This window comes from Anneissia japonica, unplaced genomic scaffold (genome assembly GCF_011630105.1).
Source record: "Anneissia japonica isolate Jap-2015-1 unplaced genomic scaffold, ASM1163010v1 scaffold287947_len44719_cov152, whole genome shotgun sequence".
Lineage (NCBI taxonomy): Eukaryota > Metazoa > Echinodermata > Crinoidea > Comatulida > Comatulidae > Anneissia > Anneissia japonica.
Window position 1 is genome coordinate 7,024 of NW_022743347.1, and position 11,430 is coordinate 18,453.

At 35.2% G+C, this 11,430-nt stretch overlaps 3 protein-coding genes, 1 long non-coding RNA gene and 1 pseudogene across 4 annotated transcripts; 2 read left to right on the top strand and 3 right to left on the bottom strand.

Annotated features, from left to right (window-relative positions):
- Positions 1 to 403: 403 nt before the first annotated feature.
- On the bottom strand, positions 404 to 1,862 carry LOC117119438. The gene is made up of 3 exons (XR_004447188.1): positions 1,765 to 1,862; positions 1,330 to 1,475; positions 404 to 664 (listed from the first exon to the last, which is right to left on the bottom strand). It is a non-coding gene; the product is annotated as an uncharacterized LOC117119438 (long non-coding RNA).
- A 731-nt stretch (positions 1,863 to 2,593) lies between these two features.
- LOC117119435 (acylglycerol kinase, mitochondrial-like) lies at positions 2,594 to 4,042 on the bottom strand. The gene is made up of 5 exons (XM_033264263.1): positions 4,010 to 4,042; positions 3,741 to 3,784; positions 3,505 to 3,562; positions 3,045 to 3,180; positions 2,594 to 2,826 (listed from the first exon to the last, which is right to left on the bottom strand). The coding sequence occupies exons 1-5, from the start codon at positions 4,040 to 4,042 to the stop codon at positions 2,594 to 2,596; spliced, it is 504 nt and encodes a 167-aa protein (XP_033120154.1).
- A 54-nt stretch (positions 4,043 to 4,096) lies between these two features.
- LOC117119441 (acylglycerol kinase, mitochondrial-like) lies at positions 4,097 to 5,780 on the bottom strand. The gene is made up of 4 exons (XM_033264267.1): positions 5,597 to 5,780; positions 4,693 to 4,732; positions 4,305 to 4,384; positions 4,097 to 4,214 (listed from the first exon to the last, which is right to left on the bottom strand). The coding sequence occupies exons 1-4, from the start codon at positions 5,707 to 5,709 to the stop codon at positions 4,112 to 4,114; spliced, it is 336 nt and encodes a 111-aa protein (XP_033120158.1). The 5' UTR covers positions 5,710 to 5,780; the 3' UTR covers positions 4,097 to 4,111.
- Positions 5,781 to 7,134: 1,354 nt separating this feature from the next.
- LOC117119436 (clumping factor B-like) lies at positions 7,135 to 10,834 on the top strand. Its single transcript, XM_033264264.1, has 4 exons — positions 7,135 to 7,273; positions 7,989 to 8,111; positions 8,609 to 9,273; positions 10,563 to 10,834. Exons 1-4 carry the CDS (start codon positions 7,135 to 7,137, stop codon positions 10,647 to 10,649), a joined length of 1,014 nt encoding a protein of 337 aa, XP_033120155.1. The 3' UTR covers positions 10,650 to 10,834.
- A 257-nt stretch (positions 10,835 to 11,091) lies between these two features.
- The window catches only part of LOC117119437, a 7,391-nt pseudogene continuing 7,052 nt past the window's right edge, over positions 11,092 to 11,430 (top strand).

Sequence of the window (11,430 nt, forward strand, 5' to 3'; positions counted from 1 at the left end):
TATGGTTCAACAGCCTAAGGTTGAACCATAAACATTCACTAGCTTTGGAGCAAGCACTCTTATTTAAAATGCTGTATTATCCAACATAATTTGTATACATTCCAGACAAACTATCATAGGTATTGTTGAGGTACTGTAATACATTCCATTTAATTGTACACATTAGTATACATAAATATCCTTAAAAATGTGGTATTTTTAATTACTTTTGACAATAATAAATAATTCTTAGTAATTGTTAATGTCGTGATGGAATAATAGACAATAACTGGTTTTGCGTCAGGAGAAACATGTATAGGTGTAATTTTTGCCCTACCTGACCTCAGCCCTACTGAGTATTCGGTACATTTCCACGTCAGGTAGGGCAAAAATTACACCTATACAAATAAATAATTCAACAATGTTTCTTCTTTCATATCAGTTTAATAATTATAAAATAATAAATGTTCTTTATCCACACAGTTCTATTATGCAATAAATCGATACCAATGAACTGAAATAGAATTATTGGAGGCAATAAATTGAGAGTAATAACAGAACAAATCGAGTTGCATTGTTGCTGTCTGATATACTGCCACAAGGAACCTCAACAAGACATGTAATCAGTTGGTGTTCTGTCCATGTCATAAGCATTGTGAGCACAGCTGACCCAGAGTACATCAATCTGACAAAGAAAACAAAGGGTTTTTTTTTTAGTTTCTCACTAAATTATTTGAAGTACAAAAATAAGTAAATTGGCAATGTCTCGCACTGACTATCCTCCTCTGACCTCAGATATTAGACAGTGACTCTATGTGCTTCATATAAAATTATAGAAATTATAGGAAAGCTCTTGAATGCAATAATGCAACAGTTGTTTTTCTTAATACATTTAGGGGGTGCGATTGCACTGTTCTCTGCACCCCTTCTGCATTTGCACTAGATGGTGTGAATAAAAACATTCAGTATCTGTATACAGTAATTGATGCCGTGATGTGAAAACGGTTTATAACACACCTCAAATAGATCTTTGTCATTTGATACTTATAAAATTTTAATGATATACCTTTTTTCTATCATCTTTTAACCAATGAAAAGATTGTATTAGATCCAGTTATACCAAATCCACCAATCAAATGACAAGGATCCATTTAGGTGTGTCAAAAAAACTGTACACTCAAAAAGCCTGTTTTCCATACAATCGCTACATGCTATTGCCGACAGGATTCAGTGCTGATTGCTTGGTCACATTGTAGTACTCAGTACAATGATGGTAATGAAAACACTGTAGCGATAGTGTAGTGATTTTAAGAAAACAAGGCTTAATGGACAAATTAAGCCCAATTGTACCTTTGTTGTTTACTATCTGCATTTCTCCATGGTCACCTTGTCTGATTTGTTTCCTCATTGATGAAAAACCTCAATTTATTTGGAAGAATTTTAACATGTACCGGGTATGCATCAAACTGTTCATTATCAATGCTGAAGAAGCTGGCCTATAAAAAAAAATAAAAAAAGATTTATTATTGTGACAGAAAGATGACACTGTTTGGGAACATTGTGCGCAATTATGAGGCTATGACAACAGTAGTCAGCAAACTGTCATTACTTTTAGTCAGCCAATGGGATGGATTCCACAAGTAAAGCCCTACCCATATATATTCATCATTACCATTTTTGGCATGTCACACGTTTTTGTCAAATACAGTATAACTTGATAATGTGGATGGGACTAAATAGGCAACAGCTTATTGTTAGTATTGCTATGCTAAGTACAGTGTTTACCTCTGGCTCCACTGGTGTCAACTTAAACTCACCAACTTGCAATGTTTCACTTTGGATCTCAGATTTATTGTCTTTTGCCTTAGATACTCTCCTCCAACTATATAAAAAATTCATGTCAGAAAATGGGTCATTGGAGAAAAATGCAGTGATGTATCTAGTGGAGAGGGTGGGGCTGCACCCCCAAATTCCCATCCCCCCCCCCATTGAAAATATTTGATATTTTAAGCAAAAAATCAATGCGAAAGTAGAAAAAAAATCACCTCATATCACCTTATTTTGCGAGATAGCGTCCCCTTACTTAATCACCAACCCCCAGTTCACTTTCGTGCCCCCCTCCTCCACCCCCATGATTTCAAGACTCCTAGATAAGCCACTTGAAAGATGGTTAAGCAGAGACTAGCTAATTGAACTCTGTAGATTGTAAGGATACTGCCCTTTCAATTCCAAGATTCCTGAATTAAAAATCCTATCAAAAGATACAACTCCCTCAGACTGATTTAAGGACTTGCAAGATTGTAAGACATTAGGTCTCTTTTGGAGAGCTGGTTACACTGAATAAACAAACAAAATTTATATCAATAATAATGTTTCATAATAGTTGTACTTTCCTTACCCTTCTTTGATGAAGCCTGTTTTTGTGATGTCAGTTGGCAGGGTCTCTATACTCATGGGAAAAGTACAGTACATAATATTATATCAAAAGCAACTACCAAAACATTACATCTTAGTGCAAGGAGTATGGTAGTAAATATATCCCATATCTCGTCTGTATATGATACGCGACATTCCTATGCACTAGCACTGCCTCTTGGCACAGGTGAAGGTTGACTTATTTCACAGGGGTCAAAAGATTCCGGAAATGAACCCATCCCCCCAGATCTCCCAGAAATGACTTCTTCCGACTTTGGACCCCTGTCTTCATATTATGTTTATGTTTGTTCACGTTTTTTTTTACCTTTAAAGCATTTTCTACATTATCATTATGTGTTTCAGCAGAGAACTCAAGCATTGATACATCAACCTCTTTCCAAGGAATCTCCTCAACTTCTTCAATTTCTGGTTCTAAGAAATTCATGGAGAAAAGAAATGTTCTAGTTAATGCTTCTAGTACAAGAGCATTTTTCCTTGGGTGAGCATATATTTTTTCAATATATCCTTCACAATAGAGAATAATCAACAAATATTTTTTTTTCTTTAATAAGGCTATTTTAAATTCAGTATATTACTATTGTACAATAATAAAATTTTGGGTTTTTCTCCACTGGTCACTTTCAAAATACCTTTTTGCTCTGTTCTCCAAATCCAAGAGAACAAGCGACTAAAGAAACTATACTGCTGTTGATTAACCTCTGGTTCTTCAGGAACATCTACAGGTGGACGATATGCAAGATGAGCTTTAAATACAGGTGGCCATTCCTATTTAGAAAATAAATTTGTATCACTGCGTGCTTAAAATTCAATTTCTCAAAACTAAAGTGATTTTAACCACAATTGTAAAAACTATAAATTGTTATCATAATTCATTGGTTGATTAACCCCTTGAGTTTGAGCTTCTTTATTTAATAAACAAGGAAATCATTTCTAAGATGAATCATTAAAATCATTGTTGCAATTGTTAAATTTACATCAATAAATTTTATAAATATTATTAATATTATTATTATTATTATTATTAATATATTTACAATTTGTTATAAAATGATTACATTAAAATTGAGTATCAAAGAATAGCTTTCTTACCTGAACAGTTGCAAAAACATATGCAAATTTGGACTTTAGTGGTCCTAAGTACCAATACCTGTAGAAATCAGAAAGTATTTAATTTGGTAAAAAGTATTTAATTTGCTTTGATATTACTGTACAGAATCCCTGACATATCCAAGACATATGTAACTATAATAATATGAATGTGTGTACAAAAGTATTATTTACATCAAGCAAGTAGTGTATATACTGTAATTTATATCAATGCTTACTTGGGAATTCTATCTCGTACATTTCTGTATTCGCCCCATTCCAACTTTTAGGCCAAGTTAAAAAAAAAAGTAGTTTCTTGTCCTAATATTTAAAAAAGGGAGAATAAGGGCACTTTTTTTTCTTTACACCAAGATGACAAATCTAAGATGGTCAATGGAAAACAGCTACTAAATAAACATTTAAAACAAATAAAAGAAGCACTGGACATTATTCATACCATATTATTTTTAGAAAAAAGTACAGTAACTTGGATCACTGCATTTTAAACTTTTCTCATGAACCCACATTCACTATGAGACATATACAGTAACTGGTGACCTGACTGGTGACCTACCAGGTCAGAAATAAAAAGTTTCTACTCAAGTCACCGTCAATGAAGAAAAAGAATCAAACTTGCCTTAATTATTTCCACATTGATACCAGCTAGATGCAACAGAGGAGCAGCATTCTTCTCAAACAGCTTTTTAGATTTCCTTTAAAATAAAACAAGAAAAGTCAGGCAAATTTGATTAAAGATAAAATATTTAATTTTGTTTTCTTGTCTTGGCAGTTTGCAAACTCACCCCTTTCTGGCAGCAGGATTTAATATGATTGTTACTTTTCTTGGTTTGCTCACAGTTTGAATGGTTTCTTCCCCATATATCTGTTATAAAGAAAAAACCATCTGAGAATTAATGGGTGTATTCGACTGGTTCATTTCGTTGACTATGAATTTTGTTTGGATTGTTTGCTGTTGCATTGATATTCAAAGTAAATACATGATTAACATAATACAAACAACTATTATTTACGTAAAAAAAAAAATGAAAAAGAAAATAAAAAGACAAAAAAATGTAATTATTTTCCAAAAACACTTTTTTCCCCAAAAATACATATTTTTCAATACCATAGAAGACATGGTGATACTAATATTTTTTTATTGGGCCTAAAATGAAAATAAGTTAGACTTACTACTGCTTGTTTACAATAATCTGCTCGTATTTCATTTGCTCTGAGAAAGGAAAGAAAATCAAATGAGTGTAACTAAGTTTTCCAACATTATTATTATTAACATGTTTTTGTTTTGCAATTTTTTAGCTGGTACATTACTTTCTAAACTCAATTTGACTGATGCTGTATCACAGTACATAATATTTATGACAATTGTAAACTTGCCAGCCTAGTAATATTAAACAGTGTTTCACTCTTTCTTAACAATATTAATCAATTTATTGGATCCACATTTGAAACAGAGCCACTCATTCAAAATGCATGCATGCATGGTGCACAGGGGCGGATCTAGAATTTTTCAAACAGAGGGCACAACAGCTTCAGAATACCGGTAGGTAAGTGAGTAGCACATAACATTGATTTGCATTCAAAATTTAGTGGGTAAACAGGGATACATGCCCCCGACTGGATCCACCCCCCCCCCCCTGCACCCATATTAAACAAACATATAAAAATAACTGTAATTAGTACTACTATTCATATACTACTAGGGCACAGGCCTTGTAGTAGGCCTAGTCTAAAACTCTAGGCATAGGTAGGCTTCAACTAACTAGGCCTAGCCTATAAAATTCATTTAAAATTACAAAATACAAAGTGAAGCTGAATGCCTACATTGAGGTACTGCTAAAATTACCAAGAATATAAATAGCAACAATTTTAGTTTTGCAACACAAAAGATTCAATCCCATTAGCCATACACTCAGCCTAGGCTAAGTAGGAGGTTAGCGATGCTCAAGTAAAGAAGGTAGCCTGAAGAACTCATTCATCCCGGCCAAATGCATTTGTTCGTAACGTTGGACAGGCCTGAAATGAATGCAGAGTTATTATTTGTACATGAATCAACCAGTTTAAAATAAAAACTAACTTTATTCTGTCTCTCACGTAATAAATTCCATATGAACCCACCAATACAAAAAACGTGGTCTTTTTCCAATTATTTCTCAGAGTTTTAGCGATCTTCACAACTCTCTGGGCCATGCTTGGTGGTTTATGAATGATTTGATGTTGATTTTTTGCAGCGTCTAATGACACAGCGACCGGCTGTTTTAACTTTTCTTATCGTGTCTATATCCCTTTTTGTTGTTGCGATATGACGGTCACACCTGAGGGCGCACTCCAATGTTAGGCGAAAAACAAGATTTAAGAAGATTACAATGTTTTTCAGCCTGACTTCAGTTCTAAGTATCTGAGATGTGATTTGATATTGATTTACAGTTTACAATAATTGTTAGTATACATAATTAATTATTATCACAAATGTTATGTTAAATTGATAGTCTAGGGCTCTGTCGAGTCTTTATTATTAGTATTATTAAGGCTAGGCTAGCCCTCCTAGCTAGGCTAGCTAAGTGGGGCCTAGGCTAATACTAGGCCCTAGGTAGAGGAGACCAAGCCAATAAGGCTAGGCCTTAGGCCTAGTCAAGGTCGAGAGGGCGCTTTACGCCTTGCCTGCTGCTACTAACTACCAGTGACCACTGGACATAGGACTAGTGCCCAGCTAGGCTAGACAGGGTCAGGGAGACTAAGGCCTAGCCTAGTCTAAACCTATCATAAGAATTAAGATAGGTCGTGCAGGCCCTAAATAAAGCAGTATTAAATAAAGCCTAATAATATCAATAAAGGCCCACGGTAATAATAACGCTACAAGCGTTATTTTATGTCAATATCTTGGATCGGTAATACCCCTTTTTTCCTCTTCTTTATCTCATTCACTTTCCCCAGTTTTTCGTCAAACAACTTTCATGTGTCTTAGAAAAGTCAGTTCTACAACATATCAACAAATATTTTGCCTCCGGAGCTACAGTCGACCTTAATGTCCTCAAAAGGATTTTTTTTTATTCAGCTTTATATGCCAAACAGTGAATATTTCAAAGTGGCAATCCCATCACAAGAGAACAGTGGCTGTATTTACTAGTACACACCCCCTACTCATCTCAAAATATGTACTGGGTTCTTTGAAGTGCACATGAGTCAATTATGTACACTAGGCATACGGTTTATAGTCTTTGTTGGAGAAGACGTGTTCTACCTCCAGAACCATAGCCGAGCATGCTGTTTGAACCAGCGCCGATATTGTGGTTGCAGGCACCTGCCTTAACCGCTTCGCCGTTTGACTTGCCTAAGATATTTGTTTTTATAGTAAATGGTATGTAAACCACCTGTACAGTAATTTTTTTTATTGTTGCTATTGTCATTGATTCCATTTTTGATGAGCATTTCAGTTTAGGTCTGCAGACAGTTCCTAAATGGAATCCTTTTTTGAGCTGCACTGAAGCGTTGTTTATGTTTTGACTTTATTTTCATTTAAAAGGATGTTTAACGGTTGCAGAAACTGAACCATGCTTCGTGATTCAAGAGATGTTTTCAAGGCCCCTGGTATCGTATATGATACATTAAGATAAAATGTTTTTTTTTCAGGAATCTGTACGCCACATTGGAGCGCTTGGCAACCTGAGTGGTCTAGGGAGCTTAGCTCAATCATTAACACAGACTCAACAGCAAGGATCATCGGATGATGACTATGATGCTTTCAAGGATGATGGTAAGAGAGGATAATTGTGTCATTTAAATATTGATGGAGAGTAATGAATATTTCACAGATAATTGTTTAACTATTTTAAGTAGTGTAGCTTTTAACATTTAGTGAATGTTTCCTATTGTATACTCAATGACATTTATTTTAATTAATGTTTTTTGGTAAGCTTTATTTTTGTTAGGATACATTTTAGTTGGTTTCTAAAGAAGAAGATCACTGCTTGAATGACAGCTTGTGAAATAATAATTAAAGTTTGTTTATAAAGTACATTAAATACATCACAATCAATCCTACAGTAGTCAATGTTCTATTACACTTATTTTTTTTTTTTTATTACAATTTGATTTCTATTTTTGTTATTATCAGTGGTGTAACCAAGATTTTAGGAAGAGGGTTGCTGATGGAAGTCATGGTTGGCTGTGACGTTAGAAAATTTTAAGAACTTGAGACTTTTAATTGCGGGAAGATGGCACATAAATACATAAAATCTACAAAATTTCTATATTGTTGAAGCCGGGGTGAAGTAATTAAAGAATTGGGGACTTTTAGATACCGGAAAATGGCACTTCTTAAATTTGTTCAAACTCTGAAAGGACCCCGAGCACTCCCCTGGATACACTGCTGATTATTAATGCAATTTAGTTAGTGTTCTAGATGAAAGTGAATGCTGTTGTTGCTGCATTTTATATAATAGTTTCTGTTTTACTTTGGATCATTGCAGATGATGAAAGTGTATCAAGTGCAGCTGTTGATTATTCTGATATCACAGAGGTTGCCGATGACGACGAGGAGATGGCGCTGGGCATTCAACCATACATGGGTACTTACATTGCCCCAAAGAGAGGTATGTAGGCCAAAGTGAAACTTAAAATTGTATAAGAATGAGCTGTATTTTTATTGTGAAGCTTTAAATACATGATTGTATTTAATGCCCTGTCTCATGTTTTATTTGACAAAAACCAGTGACATACCTAAATATAGTCATGATGACATCACATTATGACCATATATAGGTACATCATGACTATATAAACTAGATTCCAGTCCATAAATTTTGTCTTAATTAGTAAAACCTATTAAAGATTAATCGATTTTGGCACCATTGTCATTCCTTATTATTTCTTTGTGTGAATGATGTTCCATGCTATACTTTTTAAGGATTTTTCTTGATATAAACAGATACCGGTTGTGCTCTCTGAAAGTTTTTAACACTAGGAAAAATCAATAAATTAGAGACTTGTGGCAAGTGTAGATGTATAGGCATGCAACAGATTTTTGTCAAGTAATATTTGACAGTCTGGATGTCTGGACAAAGTTTAATAAAAGACTATAACCTTTCAGATGACGATGATGAGAATTATGATGAAGAAGGTGAAGAGGAAAATTCAAAAGATGCTACCTTGATGCCCCCACCACCTTCAGGACCATCACCAACTAATGATGCCAACATCATCTCTCCAACATCTGGTTCATCAGACATTGGTAGTGGCACTGACTCTCAATCATTGCATGTGGATGTGGCTGTGCTTCAGGCAGAACTGAATAATCTCCGACATCCGACAGAGGAAGACGTGCATCAAGACTTTATTGGTTCTCCATTCGGAATCGAAGACTCTCAGTCAAACTCTTTTAGTTCAACCAACTCAAGACAGTCAACCAGTTCCAGAGAGGATAAGACACCATCCAGAAATTTTGAAAACCTAACTTCCAGAATGGATTTGGAATCCAGTATAATTTTACCATCTGTCGTTCCTGCAACCTCATCAAGAAGCTCTCCCAGTGATTCTGAAGGAATATCAAAATCTCCATTAGAGCAACCTCTGGATAAGGGTGATGGTGAGACAGAGGCAGGTGATAGTAAGACAAAAAGAACTGAAAACTCTGAAGATCAATTACTGAAGCATTCCAGTAAAGGGTCGACAAAAAATGTAGATTCACAGACAACGCCGAAGAAAAGAAAAATGCCAAGTGTTACCGAATTGTTTCCAGAATTCAAACCAGGAAAGGTAGGTATGAAAATTGATACATATTCAATAAAATAATGCTTCTTCACATGTAAAATCATATAAATAAGAAATGAAACAGTCAATATATTTGCTTCAGAATAAAATATTTAATTTATGAATACTTTTGAGCATAGGTCATCATCAGGTATTAATTGAAATATGGAAGAACATAAGTGACGAGAATCTGTATACAGAATGAGAGTCCTTTAAAAATCGTCAACAAAAAAGTATTTCTGATATTTAGTGCTCAATACTTAGCTGTAGAGCGTTGTATGATTATTACTTATCAGGCCTCGTTTTTTTGTTTTATTTTTACTAGCCAACTGGGCTAGTTCAATGCAGTTTCACTAGCCCACAGGCTATTTTACTAGCCCAATTATTGGCTATACAATACTCCATTTAACACACATTACCATGTTCTGATAGGCGGGCGCATTGCCTGTCGCTGGATTTTCAGGGTTGCAAAGGTTTATTTTCCATTGGGTTTTCCATGTGACATTCGGTAATTTTACAATCAATGGACGTTTAACCCTCCTTTATATTTATCATTTATTTTACTAAATCAAAACTACCGTACAAAATATTATTTGATGAACAATCTTTTCACATGTGTGTATTTTAATTGAGGGCATCTTTTTTTGACAATTAAAAGAGGTAAAAACATGCTTTTAAGCTCTTCTGTTTCTACAGAATAATGAAATTTAGTATCATTACGTAGATTTTACAATATAAGTTAAACAAAATAGCGAGGTACGCGTACCGGAGAAATCCTGTTGATCATTGTGAAGGTAGACTATAGGGTATTAATAAATGCCTGAAGTATGAGACGCTGATGGTGTTATAGATTCAAGTATTTATGTCCTTGTAATTGTATCCTGAGCATTGAGTAAGAAAGGACCTCAGTACAGTACATAGGCATAATCAAGAAGCAGTGAATTTCTGTTTCATTATAAAATTAATCAATTAGATTTGATTATTGGCGTATTGGCTTTCAGATTCTTAATTAATGCTAGGGGCATAGGCCAAGGGCCTAGTTAGGCCAGGGGCCTAGTTAGGCCAGGGGCCTAGTTAGGCCAGGGGACTAGTTAGGCCAGGGGCCTAGTTAGGCCCTGGGCCTAGTTAGGCCCTGGGCCTAGTTAGGCCAGGGGCCAGGCCTATAAGACAGGCCTAGGTCCACAAAGAATACTAGATAATGTTTTGGTCAGGGCTTGGGAGATGTGGCACAGTTGGACTATTTTAAAACACAGAATCGTTTCTATTGGTTTTTTTTTCCACTTTTTTTTAATCAGAGAAGTATGCTCTACAATGGCAGATCCTATTTGCTGGAGGGGAGAAGGTGGGGTGGGGTGTGGAAAGACTATGCAGCAGTCAAATAAATCAGTAGCCACGAGTGTGTCATGAATTATTAAGAGGTATAAATCGGGGAACTTCTTCACGTTAGCCTGGAAACACATGCATTTGCCCCTGTTCTGTAGTGGTAGGGGATGCTACGCCTCACAACCCCACCCTCCTCTGGCCCACCCCCTCCTCCGTCCCAGTAGCCAATACCTAATAATTTTTTCTCCGGTTTGCCCCTGATCCATTTCTTTTCTTGATAATATTTATATTTATAGAAACAACTTTTTTTTATTTAGGTACAGTACTTTGTTTTTATCGTTTGTTTGAAACAAAGAACACAAATGCGCTGCCTCAGCTTTGGCGTGGTGCCAAGAAGAAACGTAAGAAGAAACGACCTGTTGACGGATCCGACCTGTTGAGTCCCACAAAGAAATGTGGCTTTGACTTAACTATGCTCCAACGCCTCCACCGGAGCAATGCATGTCGGATGACGAGGTACACCTCTTTCTTATAAGTAACTTAAAAATTTCTTATACAATGCAAACATCAAGTAAAAGTATTAGAAGTTGTTTAAAACAAGTATATTTTGGTAAAATTTGTGCAAAAATGCAATACTGAAAACATAAACATTTCTTGGCAATTAAACAAAATATTGATTGAGTATTCCACATGAAAAATACCAGTAGGCGTATTTGAAGTGCCATGAATTTCACAAGATGGATACTGGTGCTATAAAAGTGCTAATTTGATGTTAATTATTATATAAGTCAGTCGTGATGGCATCACTGAAACTCACAATGTTGTTTTCCTATCCCCAAC